Source organism: Olea europaea, unplaced genomic scaffold, assembly GCF_002742605.1.
Source record: "Olea europaea var. sylvestris unplaced genomic scaffold, O_europaea_v1 scaffold505, whole genome shotgun sequence".
Lineage (NCBI taxonomy): Eukaryota > Viridiplantae > Streptophyta > Magnoliopsida > Lamiales > Oleaceae > Olea > Olea europaea.
Genome location: NW_019263365.1, coordinates 1 through 16,870, shown reverse-complemented (window position 1 = coordinate 16,870; position 16,870 = coordinate 1). Strand labels below are relative to the sequence as shown.

Here is a 16,870-nt window from a genome sequence, read left to right as displayed (position 1 = left end):
GTCGTGCGCCGATAGTAGATACCAACATAAATGTCGGATCTACCACCAAAGCAACTTTGACTTTCTTTTACCTATGCAATATTTTTAGAAAAATTTTGATAGTCACCTCTAAAATATGGGCTAAAACCACCTGATCAATACCCAGTTTTCTCAAATCAATACATATAATATAAAACAAGGTACACCAGTCCCTCAAAATCCAAACTACTCAAATGAAATGCTGGCAATTCGATATTTACTTGCTATATAAGTGAAAGTCCTCAAATGTACTAAAGATATCAACTATGTAGTGAAGCCATGATAACATTTCCTAAAATAACTGCATGTACCCTAAAGAAAAATGTGCTGTGTAATTTAAAAAAGATTTCATACAACCTATGAAGCATGAAAGTAAAAATAGTCTCACTGAAAAGTAGTGTTCTAAGAAACGTATCTATGCCTTACTTAGGCACAAGTCATGGACAAAATATCACACCTTTATAGTAAGCATGAAATTAATGCATAGTCTCGCTTTATTAATTTTTTTTATTTTTTTAAAATCCTTTTATATAACTTTAGTTTCAAGTTTTTCCTTTAAAATATGTGTAATTGACTAATTGTAGAAATTATTAAATCATATAGTATTTTATAATTTTAGACGTTTGGTGTGTATTATTTTAATTATTGAATGACTTTTGGAATGATTAAAAATTTAAAATAATATTAAAATTATCAAAATGTTTTTTTTACCCCTAGATCTCACCTAGGTTCATAAATGTTGAAACTTGACTTTCATGCTTAGCCACCCTTTACTCGTTTTAGAACACTGCAGAAATAACTAATTATAAAGCCTCAGAAAAGGTTTGGTACCTAAAATGTTGAAAAAAATCTAGGCTCAATTTGAGAGACCAACATCTGATTACTTAACAATCTGAAGTTTTTTTTGGTGTTTGACAAATTTATGAAAAACTTATTAAAAATAGTCTATATCATTTGGCAGTAGAATTTTTAAAAGCAACAAAATGATAGTTTTTCATGTTTTGCTTTTAACTTTTCCATTATATATCAATGTTCTATAACGTGTGCCTAGAAGCGAGGTGCGGACAAAACACTTTGCCTTAGTAGTAAAAGCAAATTAAGCTATCAATTGCTAAGTTAACCGCTAGGCGCACCTTATTACCACTGCAACTATTATTATTATTATTTCTCTTTTTTTAAAAACCTTTTATTTGACTTTAGTTTATTAAATTTTTTTAAAGACTTCTATTTGACTTTAATTTCAAATTTTAAATGACTTCATCTTTACAGAAATAAAACATGACTTATCCGATAAAGAGTTAGACAAGATTTAAGATACAGTCTATTTATAATACGTAATTATGATTTCAAGACTTATTGTTTTGTGGAAAACTTTGAAAGTATGTATGGAATTCCTATAAATCAATTGAGTAGGACTTGTTTAATTGAAAGTTGAAATTATGAAAAATAGTCTAGCTTTTGAATTTCGAACACTTGAAAATTGTATATTTTACTAATTGTATGAATTATTAAGTAAAAGCAGTGTTTTATAATTTTAGATATTTGATATGTATTATTTTAATTATAAATATTTTTAAAATGGTCAAGTATTTAAAATAAGAATAAGAATAAGCAACACTTTTTTACGCACAGGCCTTGTATAGGCTTGTAAAACTTGAAACTTGACCTTCATGCCTAGTCGTACTTTGTGCTTTTGAGAAAAATCTATAATTAAATACCAATTATATTCCAAAAACAATCCATCCTTTAATTATTAAAATTATTCGCATACATTTTTAATATAAGGATCATGCTTTTATTTTTTATAATACTATTTTCTTAGTTCTAAAACAACAATATTAATACATTATATTAAAAATTATTTAACGATATTTTTATTGTTGTACATTTTAGTAATTGTATATAAATACAAATATAAATCACTTTTAAATATCGAACATAAAAATTTTGAAATGTATAACAATTCTGAAACAAAAGTTTACCAAATATTTAGCCCATTATTCTCGCAGCTGACACCTTCTTTAGTACGTCAAAAGTTGATTGTTCTTGCATATGATTTTTTCTTTAGCACAACAAAATTTGATTCTTTTAGAATCCGACAATATCAAACCAAGTCCAATGATATATTTACAAATTAAGAATGATCTCCACGTGATGTGATAGGTGATGTGGCGTGAAACGAAAAGGTCAATTAAATATGTGAATATAAAAATCCACTTTATTAATCTTATTAATTTATGTCACATCACATGTAGATCATTCTCATTTTATACGTATAATTACTTCATTCAAAATAATCAAATTACAATTTGACAAATCTTATTAGGTACCCGTTACCCCTCAACCATGAAAGTCCTCGAGAATTAAAGGGACTTGTGATGTTAAAAGAGCTTGTCATGCTAATAACAGTTAAAGGATCACCTATCGGATGATTCTCCATGGTCAACTTGATGACTTTTCATATTTGGTTGGATTGAAGATTGGTCGTTGATCGATCACGACCCCTAACTAAAATGCAATCCGACCAATGGACTTGTATGATTGTTCTTATTTGAATTACCTTGCTAAATTTCAACTTAGATATTTATTACCATTATAACCAGCCATTTGGCCAACGCTCTATTTTAAGTACACGAATATTCCTTTATTAGCGCCTTAATTTTTAGGAAAGAACAAGGGCACGTGTGTGCATTCACTATGTAACACGAAGACACGTCATCCATAAATGCTGCTATAAATAGAGAATAATTACCTAAGCATAGAGATTACACATACCCACGCTACATAAATTGTTCAAAAGCTTCTTCCTATGTTTACTCACCTGTTGTGGCCACCAAGTTCCCCGCCATCTCTTGCAGGTTTAATGCCATTTAAATCACCCCTAAGTGGAGAAGGAGAGGCAACACATGTACAATCTTTAGTTGCTAAAACAAGATACTAAATCAATGGGGTCCTACGTTGTCGAACACACGCTCATATCAACACATTGATCAATGCCAAATCTAACCTACATCACCAAATTCCGTCTTGCGATACTACCATCAAGTAAATTAGTATCATTGTGATTCAACTACTGTTGCATCCCGAAACCAACCCAAATGTTTTGCTTCGTTCCTTCTCGAATCTACGCATTATTTGAATATCACACACACCTTCGACCATGACAAGGCATCAGTCAAGACATCACTTGTGCCTTTGCCATTTTCTCGATAAGAGTCCTAACAATTGGCCTCCACGCACCTCCCCTACTGTGTAACTTCCCACCTTTCGCAAGTTTTAGGCCGTTTAAGTCGCAATGAGGAAAGTGAGTAAGAGCATCAGAAAAAATAAATAATTTGAAAGTACAACCAAATATACATGTAGGACATGTTTGGTCCATTAATTACGTCCCAAGGGTTTGTTTGCTATAGGATGGCGGTTGCAAATATTGATTATTTTTTATTGTAAAAATGACTCTGAGATCACTCAAACTCAAGAGTTGACTCGGTGGACTAGACTCGGTGGGCCGTGACGCAATACACTCCATGGAGTACGCATTTCCTTCTTCCACGTACACATATTCCAGATCCCACGTGTTACTTGATTCTCTTATTTAGCACCCCGAACCCCAACCTCACCTCACCTCAACCTCAACCTCAACCTCATCCTCATCCTCATTCCTCTACCAACGCCACTCGTTATGGACGCCACTCTACTCCTCGACCGCTCCGCCGTGGCCGCCACCTCCCCCAAGCCTAAGCCCAAGCGTCCTTGCTGCTCCCCCGAGCCTAGACCCATACCAATCCCGAACCAAAATCCCGTCGATATGCTTCTGGAATCGTTTTTAGCTCTCTTGGATTCATCTACTGTCAATCTGGACCTTGCGCTTGACCGCATACTCGATTCCAGTGCTTGCGAATCCGACAAAAATGATATGATAGGACGCGCACTCCGACTCGGATCCGCACTTACCGAAGCCGCCATGAGATCCACCAGAAAACGCGCTTCCATGCATAACTCCGTCGCTTGGGCCCTCTCTCCCGATCTCACTATCAAAGTTCGTATAATTTGTAATTGATTTTTAAAATTATCGAAAATCTCAATTGCATCTTAAAATCACTAATCTGGATCATCGATCGTTCTTAGTGATAGTTAATTGGAGGGCTTGCAATCTATTAGTTGGATTAAACCATTTGTCAACTGAAAACCAATTGAAATATCGTGAGCCTTCAAGTTGAGCTAAAACTGTTGCAATTTCTTTATCTTTTTAATACCTCGTATTAATCTCTTAAGTATAATTTTATGCCTGCTACGGCATATTTAATGCCATTTTGTGCTCGCGCGTGTGTTTCAGGTTTCCAGTGTTGATTTTGTTACTATTTTTGCCTTTTGGTTTCCAGTGTTTATTCACTGTTTTTTGTTCCATGAATTTGTCAGTGATATTGGCCAGTTACATGTACATGGATCACTCTTACTTTTCTTGTTCTTAATTATTAGGTGATCCATGTTATCAGTGTGTATAACTGTTTAAATGCGTTTCACTCCGGAGATTGTGAATGGTCTATTTTGGGGTTAAATTTTTTTATCATGATTAATATGGACTATACCGTTGTGGTTTGATCTAATAAGTTTGTTGCACGTTTTCCTTTTTTGCAGGTTTTTTCTTTGCTCGATACACAAAGTGTATGTCATGCTGCAGCTTCATGCTCCTTTTTCCGGAAGTGTGCTGTGGACCCTTTATGTTATTCTAATATTGATTTGACAACGGTAGTCCCAAAGGTCAACAATATGGTCGTTTCAACGATGATTCAACGTGCTGGAAAAGTTCTACGGTACGGTACGGTACACCCGTATATAAATAGAAAAGTTGGATATTACCCAGTATATTCAATTAGCTTGACGACTGAAGTTCTTTGTGGGAGTAGCTGTAACATTGTAGTCATTACATATTCACAACTTGGGCTGGATTCCATCATGCTACATGTTCCAGGAATCTTGACAAAAATGTGCATTTATCCTGTATAAGTATCCGTGCTCTGTGTCATGTATCTTAGAAATGACACTCAACTGTCCTAAGTGTAACAATGGGAGTACTGCACCTTAAATTACCTAAGCTTCATTTAGTGTTGCAATAGGTAAATTCCATTCACGTGAGATATACAATTTTAATCAATTAACTATACTTTAGTTTGATTAAAATTAAAATAACTCCAAACAATTCCACTTACGGATACCAATTACGTGGTAGTAGTTAATAAATGATGGTCATTACACATGGCCTACAATTGTAAACGTGTAATAAGTGATACTGCAGTGACATAATTGACAACTATCGTCGTTGATTGACATGTGACCTATTCCGTCAATTCAATTACCATATTAAAATCAAATTAAGTCTTGTTACCCAATTGAATAAAATTGAAATACAGTTTCCTAATTGACACTAGAGTAAAAGTATAGTTACCTTGAATGGAACTTACCCGTAATGGAGCCTCTTTTGGTCCATTCTTCTGTACCCATTTTTACTTCAAGCTGAAGTTTCATATATTGTTACCGTGCATATTCCATTTGGTATCTAAGCATCTCTTGGTACAGACACAGCAGCCAGACTCGTAATTTTTGTGAAATTCTATTTCTGCTGAAGACATGGCTCCAATAGTATCCGTGCTTCTGAAAGTTCTTCACGTATGAGAAATTTTTGTGTTTGTCCTTACAATCGTGTTGGCATTTTAATGTACACAGGTCTCTTAAGCTCGGGGTTGTTCCCAGCTCCCCTAATTCATCAGTTGGTACTTCTCAAGCTCTTGTTTATTCCATGAGGAATACAACGGATGCATCAGGATTTTCGTGGAATGATAAGAGGTCTAGACAGGGTAAAGAGTCATTTATTCTTTCAAGGTCTTGCTTGGCACCATTGATTGCTGATGGTGGTGCTCCAGGGTAACAAATGAAGCTTTGACGCTATTAATCATTGTATGTTTGTTGTTTATGTATTAAGCGTGTCTTTTTTTCCACCATTTTAAGGGCGCTTTTGAGAAGGTTACACCTTTACAATATTGAAAGAATGGACAACACAGCATTTGGTGTAGCATTATCTGCTTGCCCCTCTCTGCTTGATCTTGAAATTGTTGGCCTGTAAGTATGAAATTACTTGTTTCTTCCATTGTATTTTGAATGCTTATACATGCTCTCATGTGTACTGAATACATTTTTTAATATATACTTAATAATTACGCTTTCAGATTTTAGTCCCTTTTGTTCGGCATTGCTGGATGATTAGCAGGTTTGTAAAAATAGAGACATCAACTGTCTAGACTCTAGAACTGTTTGTTTTGATTTCTAGAACTGTTTGTTAATATTTACATTTTTTAGCGTGGAGGATAGGGAAGAAAGGACTTGGTCAGAGGAACTCTTAGTTTGTATAGATTAGAACCTAGGGGACATTTCACTTCGTTTACTATTTTTTTGGTTCACGTTTTTGGTAGAAGGAGTTTGACTTTATATGCATCATGTGATCTAGTTTCCAGAATTTGTCAAACTACCTGTCTATAGTGGTTAAGCAATTATTTCTGTTAGTTTGATGAGGATGATTCAGTATATAATTCTTAATGTTAATAATCACTGAACTAGATGAGAAGACTTTTATGCTTGAGTTCAGGGAATTACGGCTTAATAACTTGCAATTCTAGGTATCCCCAACAACATTATTGTGCAACTTTGTACATATATCAAAAAGATTATGTAAAACCAGTGTTAAATTACAAAGTTCTTTTTAATTATTTTTCCAAATTAACTTTTGCAGGGCTTTTAACAAAAAAATTATTTACTTTCACTTTGTTCTAATAGAGTATTTACAGGGAAACTCGGGAAAAAGAGTTTTTAGATGGCGGATACTCATTTTGAGACATTTAATTTGATAGAATAGGCATTTATTTTATATTTTTTAAATTTTCAATAAGTATGGATACGTATTTTTTTTTATTATTTTATGTTTTTAAATTTTTATCGATACATATCCGATACATTAGGACACATGAAGCGTATGATTGATTTTAAGCTTTTTTAAAACTCACTGTTATTGACTATAGATTGAAAAAGATTTTTTTACTTTATTGAAAGTACCAATTAGAGTTCTAAATTAATTAACAACTAGACTTTTTATTGGAAATACACAATGTTGTTAGTCTTTTATTACATGTGCAACTGTGTTAATAATTGACAAATATATTTTTATTATTGAAAATAGATAGTAACTAGTATTAAATGATTAGAGTACGTACTTTTTCGTGCATTTCATGATAATGAATAATTTCACAAGGAATTGAAGAATGGGTGCATCGATAGCAATCTGCAATTTTTTTTTAAAGAAAATTAGATCTTTATTCAGAAGGAGAATCCAAAATATATGACATTATCGGAGACTTATTTGATGCTCTTAAAGTTGTTGGATTGTTCGATTTTGCTAATCTATCATTAGATGAGCCAAAGTTGGAGATTGTTATTTTTAATGATAATGAAGAGCTCATGTTGAAGAAAATGGAGTTGGGATAATTAAGGATTAAACTCAAATGTTTTAATGTTTTAATGTTTTATTTTATTTTATTTTTTATTATTATGCTTCCATTTTAATTTTTTTTATATTAATGAAATTATGGTAAATTTTATAACACGTATCCATGTATCCTAACTTTATTTTGAAAAAACCATATCGACGTACTCATATCATATTCAAATTACGTATCCTTATCCGTATCCGTACTTATTACATGCTGGCAGCCTTGTGGTAATACTATGAATGGTGCAGTATATGGCTAGACTTCACGGTCATGTTACTCTTGGTATTGGTCTTGATGTGTCTGTTTTATCTTTTTGTTTATTTATAACTATTGCCAACTATTGGTGGAATAAGGGACTGGGCCTTTCTATGGCCCATGGTATGGGAAATGATGGCCATGACCCTTACTGGTACCTGCAAAGGTTAAATGATTATTATCTTTGATTCATTCAAAAAGTTACCTCAGTTGATCTCTAAAAATTATTTATCTGCCTTCTAAGCTTGTATTAATGTGGTTTATTACCAGTTACCTTGGTAACAAAAGATAACTCTTACTACTTTTTATGAGAATTCATTTTCTTGTGATAGTCATGTTGAACTGAGGCAGACGCTGGAGTCGGTGAGCAGACATTGTCATCTGATAGAGCGCCTGTTTTTTGAATCATCCAAAACAGGTGCATTTTACCCCACTTATGTTTAGCCAATTTCAATTCCAGAGAAACATTATACTTATGACATACTTATTTTCAGGTAGAGATGATAGTTTGAAATTGCCAACATGCAATGATCTTGTGAACAATTGTCCCCATCTAACTTCATTGGCACTCAGAGGATTCAAATTGCACGACTTTAAAGCTCGTGTACTTGTCAAGGTGTGGTAATATGTTAGTAGATGACAGACGTTGTGGATTTTGTTTCTCCTTGAATTCAATTTTTAAGTCATAATGCAAGCCTTTTTCCTTGGCTGTGAAGTAAGACTTTTTATTTAAACTGAAACTGGGTTAGGTAGTAAATTCTGATGGTAATTTCTCATTGCCCATTGGTATCGTTAAGTCTTGTAAACAAAGTTGCTGCTTTATTGCTTGGTCTCTACCTACCTGTGTAATATAGAGCAGTCTATGGATATCAATTAGCAAGTTCTGAGGGCCAGACAACAGAATTCATGGATACTTTGTTAGATACTAGGAATTTATGGTCATGATGTGTGTTGTACAAATATGTGGAATGATAATCATGCTCCAGTAGGTGTTATAATTATATAGATGTTCTTCAGGTTCCAGTTCTTGAGAAAATTCTTTGTTCTGTTTTGTTTTTTAAGGCTTAGCTGCTTCTGCTTCTGCTTCTGCTTCTTCCTGTTGTTCAGTTCGTCTTTGCCTTCACTTGGAGGGACTGAGTAGGCTTTTGTTTCTCAAAGGTGTTGACTATCATTGCTAGGTAGAGTGACCTGATTTATAAGATTCCTTAGCAGGAAGTGGTATTGTTGAAATAATTAGAAGAGATGCCAAGTTCAGTATCTAATTATCTTAAATGAAGATATGGTGCCTCAACTGAACTGAAGAAGATTTGTGTTGCGATGTTGGTTAAAAAATGACCTGCTTGCTAGTAATTTGTGGCTCAAATATAATTACAAATTTTCTTTTTTCTTTTTCCCATTTTTTTCACCCCGTGAAGGGGGTTGGTTTACGTACTTATGAATTTGTCATGTTCTCCCTCCAAAGTAACAATAACAACCATTGGAGCCCCTTTTGTGCACCCTTATAAATTTGCTTTTAGCTGTCAGCCCAAATAATGTTGTCCTGGGCCTATGATTTTGTGTAGAAGGGTTCATGTGTAGCTCCTTGTGGCCAAATCTAATCAGTACTTGTGTTGGTCAACCTTAAAGGTGTCACAGCATTCACATGCTGCTTGTTTTAGGGCATGAGCTAATGGAAAAATTTCCTCATGAAAGATGTGACTCTATCCCGTGGGCTTAGTTTGCATGCTTGTTTCATGGATATGTCATAAATGTATCGATGAAATTCATAACCGATTGAATGTATTGGTCATGCTGCTAGGCACTTGTCCAAAGAACATTCTATGATTGTATCTTAAACCGGCATGGCATCTCCTTGCAGGGATTCCGCAAATTGAAGCATGCTGACTTTTCAACATCCTACTCAATCACTGGTGACTTTCTTAGGTTTGTTTTCTTCTGTGAACTAGTGTCTTCCAGATGCTCCAGGACAGTGCATCTAGTATGTCTGTATCTCTGTGTACCTTTGATGATTCCATGCATATCTTTTATCGTTCTACCTTCTATCTTCTCTAGGAATCTTGGTGGAAGCTCACTGGAGGTGTTGATTTTACGGGATTGCATTCATTTGAGGGAAGTAAGGGCTACAGCTTCTTCTTCCATATACATTTGCATAAAAAGAAGAGAATAGTACCTTTTCAATTAATTAATAACTTGTGTTATCCAGATGGAGGTTTCACGGTTGCTGTCGGCAATTCTTGCAGGACGCTTCAAGCACCTTACACATCTTGTGGGTTTAAAAACTCTTTTTGTTTTTCCTTCTCTCTCTCTCTCTCTCTCTCTCTCTCTGCTAAAATGCACTCTCTCCTCTTTCTCTTCATTTATTTTGTGTCTTAGACACCTCTTATATCAATTTTGGAGGCTCTAACCTGGGTAAATGGTTTGGCTGAACAGGACATATCCAATCGTGAGGGCTTAGCATCTGATGGCGATTGGTATCATCGATCTTTCACCACAGGGTAGTTTTATTTCTAGCCTGCCAGAACCACTAAGTATATATAACCTGCTGTGTCCATTTATTCTAACAGTCATATGGGACACTATGCAGTTTCATGTCATTAGAGCAAGTATTGGAAGAGAGGCCTAATCTGAAAATTGTGGCAGATTTCCCTGCAGAAGGAAGGTGAGTAAAGATTCTTCGACTTTGTCGATATGCCTATGAAATTTAAGCATCAATTTATTCATTTGGGATTCTTGTCTCTGCTACGCAGTTTCCTTGAAGAGCAGACAACCAGCAGTGACATGAATAGTGATGTCAATTCACTTTCATTGTTGAGTAGTCATACGTCTGATGGGTTGTTTACAAGTTCATCCGATAGCAGTTACAACAGTGATCAAGGAAGTGGCAATGAGGGTAGTCCAAGTTCCAGTCATGCAATTCAAGAAGAAAGTTCAGATGAAGTCGATTACTTATAGAGACAGTTGAACATGAAGATTGGTTAAGCATGACCACCGTATATTCTTGGTATCTCTCTCTCTCTCTCTCTCTCTCCCTTCCTGTCTTTGACAGTCATGAACATAGTTTAATCACTCAATCTGGTAGAACATATCTTTTAAGTCGATCTCAATACACTGTTCAAATCTGATCGCATAATTTTCTCCATACAGTGCAAAATTTGCAACATGCTAGGAAACGGCAATGGGCTGTTCAATCAGTCAACAAGGAATTCCTCATTGGAACCTGTTTTATAGGGTATCAACACGTCAATTCCACCTGCTCCTAGGGGTGTAAACAAGCAAAGTCAAGTTGAACAATAATTTGTTGAAGCTGGTTTCAATTTGTTAATGAGCTTAAAATTGAGTTCGAGTTAGGATTCATATCTAGAGAGCTTTAGCCTATCCATGCACGATTTGAGCTCTGATAACTTGGTGTTCTAAGTCATTATTTTTCAACATATTGAGTTGGACTTGATAAATTAACAAATGTAGAAGCCTTGAAGATTGATTTCTTATGCTTCAGCGAGCTTTTAGAGACAGATCTTGTGCCGGGATTTGAGTAGTTTGGTTTCATTAGTCTTTCATTGTCATTGATGTGGGTTTTCTCGTTGTGCAGGAACATGTGCTGCAGTAGATTGTAGTGCTCAAGCACTAAAGGAAGGCTGAGGGAGCAATTTCATCGTTTCATCATCATCGCAGTCTTGCAAATGATTATTGAAATTTAAGCCATCGAAGGGGTATCCCGAGCTTGTCAAAATTGTGAGGGGATTTTTCTACTTCCAAGTGTGGGACATAACATATAAGCAGCAACTAAAATTTTTGCAATTAGATTTCGATGCACTTGTCAAAATTCATTTAGTTGACATGAATTATAGTATCTATGCTATCGAAGTATTGGAGTATAAGATACTCCAACGTAATTTTAACTTATGTTTATTGACGTTAAATATAATTTATTTTTGATTATTAACTAAAAAGATCTCTGAAATTGAAGCTGATGAGCCATAATTTTGGAGCATGTGTGCTACTTCCATAATCATGTGGAATTATATTTTTCGTTGTGGGGCTAAGAGTCAAGTTATAAATTTTCTTTCATGCAACATAACATAAATGAAAACAATTATATAGACTACTACATACGTTGCCAACGGGAATATCAAGTTTCAAATACGTCAGGAATGTTAGAAATTTCTTTTGGCAACTATCAAGTTTCAAATGCTCAAGGAATATTACCTTTAAAAAAAAAAAAAAAAGACGAGAAAAATACTCAAGGAATATTAGAAATTTCTCAGTTTTCTTTTGTTGGGATTAAATTAACGAATCTTGTGACATAATATAAATGGAATTGTTAATTTGTTTTCAAAGGATTCATAATGATAGGTGAAAATAATATTAAAACTTAAAAGTAGTTAGGGAAAAACTTTGAAAGTATAGTAACTATTAGTTAAATAAAATGAAGTTCAACGACTATTAAAATATACATTTTAAATAGGGATGACAATTGGGCTTTTCGGCACGGGCCGTCTGTGGCTCTGTCCAAAAGAAGCATAAGCGGTCCGACTCGAGGCTTGGAGGCATCGAGCTCCATTTTGGGGAGTCGGCTCGAGTTCGATCGAGCCACATAGGTCGACCCGTTTAAATTTAAAAAAAAAAAGTCAAAAAAATAAAATAAATCCAACCAAGCTTGGCTCAAGTCGAGCCTCAATTTTTTGGTTGAGCTTTTGCTCGGCACGGACCAAAAAATACTCAATGTAAAAAAGGTTGAGCAGAGTTCGAGTCGGGAGTTTCGGTTCGCAAGCCGACTCCACTAATTTTAAAGCAACGTTATTATTCAAAAAAAATTATAATTTAATGACAGCTAGAAAGTGAGTAAAAAATAAAAATAAAGTATTTGGGGTCAGTTGACCCCGCACGAGACCACCTAAATCTACCAAACTTTGAATTTTTTTTTTTTTTTTTAACGAGGTGTCCCAGCTTACGCCAGACTATATCTTCGTCCCTGAACTTTCGGCCCCTCAGCAGCCCAAGGAGGTAAATCGCGGGATGTGCTCAAGTTGACTAGGGTTCGAACAGCCTTTATACTCCTGACCCCAAGGGAGCCTCCTCCATGGTTATTACATCACCAAATTGCTCCAACCCTTCCTCTGGTTATTACAACACTCAGCTGCTCCAACCAGGAATCGAACTCCTCACGCTGGGGTTGCGAGCCCCGCACTGTCCTTCCTTTGCCAACTTGGATGTGCCCCGGTGGGCAACTTTGAAATTTTCTCACAAGCCTGGGTGGTACAAGCAATTAGAGGAGATATCTTTGCTCGAAAAAGCATCTCTGCCAGAAAAAAAAAGATGACAGATGTTTTGACCGCCTCTCACAAGCATCAGGCCTCGCATGAATAAACAATTGGAAGAAAAAAGTGGTCCCAACCATAGTGTGAGAGTCGGTCAGGACTTTGGTCAATTTTTTCTGACAGTGTGACTCGATTGTCTTTATTCTGATTTAATCTTTGCTCTATCAATCTCTGTTATTTATGCCTTAATGGAAATTATTGAATAACTGTTAGATGACCAACTCAAAACAAAATATATTATTTTTGAAACAAAAAATTTGGAGACCAGATTAAACAGTGTTCAGTGTTTATTTACCATTTGGTTTTTAACGTAGATACTTTCTAAACTTTTATAAATATATATATATCTATTTATTTAATAATTATATTAGCAATGGGTTTTAATCTATTGACAATTAATGCTTTTTCGTACCTTCATAATACTTCGAACAAAATAAAAATGAGTTGAGCATTACTGGTGTCAAACATAAGTCAAGGTGACAATAATATGACATTAAATGATAGATTTATTTAAATGTAATGTTACACTATTCATTTAATTTAACATATCAAGCGTAATTTAGGCATACTAGATAGCATTATTTAATAAAAATAGGGGTAATGTTATTTAAAATTACTGTTGCTTAAGCGTTATTTAAATGTCATTAATTGACACATCATCTTAAAATAGAGAAATGAACCTCATTTAAAATGCCTTATGATATGTATGATACATAAGTTGACATAGCATTAGTGGTGCTAGTAACATTACGGAGCCTATTACATAATTCTACCTAAACTAATATTATAGTATTTGTTGTGATAAGAATAATGTTAATTGTACATAATGAGGTTACATAATGATTTTTATAAGACGAGTGTCAAAAAAAGAGTGTGAAAGTTGTTTTTTTTTTATTTGATTGAAGAAATTCAGACCCAATCGTACATCATCAAATTATGTATATGTAAATCATTATTCCTTTATTTGAACTCTATTAAAATGTAATTTTGGGGGGAAAACGTATTTTGGAATAATCATTTTTTTATAGAATATTTGGTTAAAAAATAAGAAATATTTTTAAATTTACGTGTAATATTATTTTATGAAAGAATGTGGTTGAAAATTGATTTTGAAAAAAATGAAGGTGTGTTCTCTTCGTGTTTTAGTTTTATAGTTTTGAGTTTTAAATTCATTTTGAGTTTTGCGTTTTGAGTGTGTATTTTGAAATTGTTGGAAATGTGTTCTGTTTGACATTTTGAGAAACATTTTTGAAAATAGAAAAATGAAAAACGTATTCACAATGAAATTCTTTGAAATTTTGGAAAATGTGTTTCCCAACAGGTCCACCACCATCAACCACTGCCGACAGAGACAACCACCACCACTACCGTTGACCAAAATCAACACCACTGCCACCACCAACCATCAATCACTACCACCACCCTGAACCACTCACCACTGCCAAAATTAACACAACCCACCACCACATCAACCACTGCCACCACAAGCAGACCATTAAAATCACCATCAACACCCATCGCCTCCCAAATCCAAAAAACAAAAAAAACCCCCCAAAAGAGAGAGAAGGTAGAGTCTGGAGAAATTTGCAGTGTCGATCACCATCGCGATGAACTGCAGCTTCTCTCTCTTCAACTGTCGATAGAGACGGCCCCAAACCACAGTAGTGTCGCCTCCCCTGGGTCGTGACGCTCTGTTCAGAGCAGCATCGCATCCCCACGCTGGCACTGACACATCTCTTTCGTCGCCGGTTGAAGAGTGCGACCATCCATAGTCGGTGTCGACCACCCACAGTCGGCGTCTAGTACAGAGAAGGCAAAGAATGGATTTGAAGAAAGTGATGAAGATTTGGTTGTGTTTCAAAAGGCGTTTTCCGTGTTTTGTAATTTTATGGAGTTTTGTATAGAAAACAGCCAAAACGACATTTTGGTCATTTTCCGTTTTCTTCACAATTTTTTTTGGTGTTTTCGAAAATGGGTAAGAGAACACGTTTTGACCGTTTTGAAAAATCAAAAATAGAAAATAGGCCAAAAACATGAAAGAGAGCACACCTTGAGTTTTTGAGAAAATGAATGCCAACATAGGTTATATAAACCATTATATATATGTAACACAACCGGAGTAGTCAAATTACATTGCCCACAACCTTAACAGATAAGTTGACATAATGTCACATAGATTTGAAGAAAGTGATGAAGATTTGGTTGTGTTTCAAAAGGCGTTTTCCGTGTTTTGTAATTTTATGGAGTTTTGTATAGAAAATAGCCAAAACGACATTTTGGTCATTTTCCGTTTTCTTCACAATTTTTTTTTGGTGTTTTCGAAAATGGGTAAGAGAACACGTTTTGACCGTTTTGAAAAATCAAAAATAGAAAATAGGCCAAAAACATGAAAGAGAACACACCTTGAGTTTTTGAGAAAATGAATGCCAACATAGGTTATATAAACCATTATATATATGTAACACAACCGGAGTAGTCAAATTACATTGCCCACAACCTTAACAGATAAGTTGACATAATGTCACATGACATTTTATCATTGAACTAATTTAAACATAGTTATCATATTCATCGAATCATTTACATCTACCTATACATCCATCGAAGAGGANAACTCTGCACTATTTTACTTTGGTGCAACACCATTTGCTTTACATTATTATTATTATTATTTGTATTTAAAATAAATTTTAATAATGTAAAAATATAATAGTTAATGAATTTAGCCCTTGTTTGATTTTCATTTTGAAGGAAATAATGTATTTTGAATAGTAGATTGATGGAGAACGTGTAGTTAAAAATTAAAGAAAAGTTTTTGATTTACGTGTATATTATTTTATTGAAAAATGTGTAGTTGAAAATGAATTTTTGAAAGAATGAGAATCAAATAAAGGTTTAATATTTTCGTGAAATTATTTAGCAATTTATGTAGTAATAAAATAAATAGAGAAATAATTTTTTAAATAAATAAAATGACAAAAATGATTAAACACAATTCATTTGGTTTTGGTGTATTGATTGAAGATGATTTTTAATTTGGTGCAAAATAATAAAATATTGTAAAATTTAGTCGGGGACGACACGATTCCAGTTTTATAGAGCTTTCCATTTATTTCGATGGCTTCTAATGTCCAGCCGAATACCTAGGCCTCTACAAACTTTCCCCAAAATTAAATAAACCCTAAAGCCAAATTACTACTGAATTCCCCAAAATAAGACCATAATCGTGATAACCGAGTTCAATCGAATATATAATATTTTCGATTTTTTTAGTTTGTTGGACAGTGGCTGCCTGAATCTAGGTTTCGACGGCTATGGCGAACAACGGCAACCCGACGCAGGCGTACCAGCCGTATAGCCTGAAGAAAATCCTCACGAACCACACACGAGCCGTCTCCTGCGTGAAGTTTTCAAAAAACGGCAAGCTTTTCGCCTCCGCGTCTCTCGACAAAACCCTCATTGTCTGGTCCTCGGAAACCTTAACCAAATTGTTCAGTTTAACGGGCCATTCTGATGGAATCTCTGACTTGGCCTGGTCCTCTGACTCAACGTACATCTGCTCTGCCTCAGACGATCGTACGCTTCGAATCTGGGACGCACGCTCCGCCGAGTGCGTCAAAACCCTCAAGGGTCACAATGATATCGTCTTCTGCGTAAACTTCAATCCCCAATCTAATTTGATCGTTTCAGGGTCGTTTGATGATACAGTTCGGATTTGGGATGTGAAAACGGGTAAATCTTTGC

The 16,870-nt window shown here is 34.8% G+C and overlaps 2 protein-coding genes across 4 annotated transcripts; both read left to right on the top strand.

Moving 5' to 3' along the window:
- Nucleotides 1–3,626: 3,626 nt before the first annotated feature.
- LOC111388558 (F-box protein At4g02760-like) lies at nucleotides 3,627–11,789 on the top strand. 3 transcript variants are annotated; one of them, XR_002701599.1, is made up of 14 exons: nucleotides 3,627–4,054; nucleotides 4,654–4,829; nucleotides 5,740–5,937; nucleotides 6,022–6,132; nucleotides 8,141–8,226; nucleotides 8,303–8,424; nucleotides 9,667–9,731; nucleotides 9,861–9,921; nucleotides 10,012–10,074; nucleotides 10,239–10,303; nucleotides 10,393–10,467; nucleotides 10,556–10,809; nucleotides 10,953–11,037; nucleotides 11,398–11,789. XR_002701599.1 is itself a non-coding variant. In XM_023013312.1 (13 exons), the coding sequence occupies exons 1-12, from the start codon at nucleotides 3,698–3,700 to the stop codon at nucleotides 10,758–10,760; spliced, it is 1,584 nt and encodes a 527-aa protein (XP_022869080.1). In that variant the 5' UTR covers nucleotides 3,627–3,697; the 3' UTR covers nucleotides 10,761–10,809; nucleotides 10,953–11,786. The 3 variants fall into 3 exon arrangements, 2 of the variants coding, with proteins under 2 accessions (XP_022869080.1, XP_022869079.1); XM_023013312.1 differs by having other exon boundaries at nucleotides 10,953–11,786; XM_023013311.1 differs by lacking the exon at nucleotides 10,953–11,037 and having other exon boundaries at nucleotides 3,628–4,054; nucleotides 11,398–11,786.
- A 4,417-nt stretch (nucleotides 11,790–16,206) lies between these two features.
- Nucleotides 16,207–16,866, top strand: LOC111388564 (COMPASS-like H3K4 histone methylase component WDR5B; the record flags this gene model as incomplete). Its single annotated transcript, XM_023013322.1, has 1 exon — nucleotides 16,207–16,866. A coding segment is annotated over exon 1 (426 nt), but the record flags the coding sequence as incomplete, so codon positions are not given.
- Nucleotides 16,867–16,870: the final 4 nt, after the last annotated feature.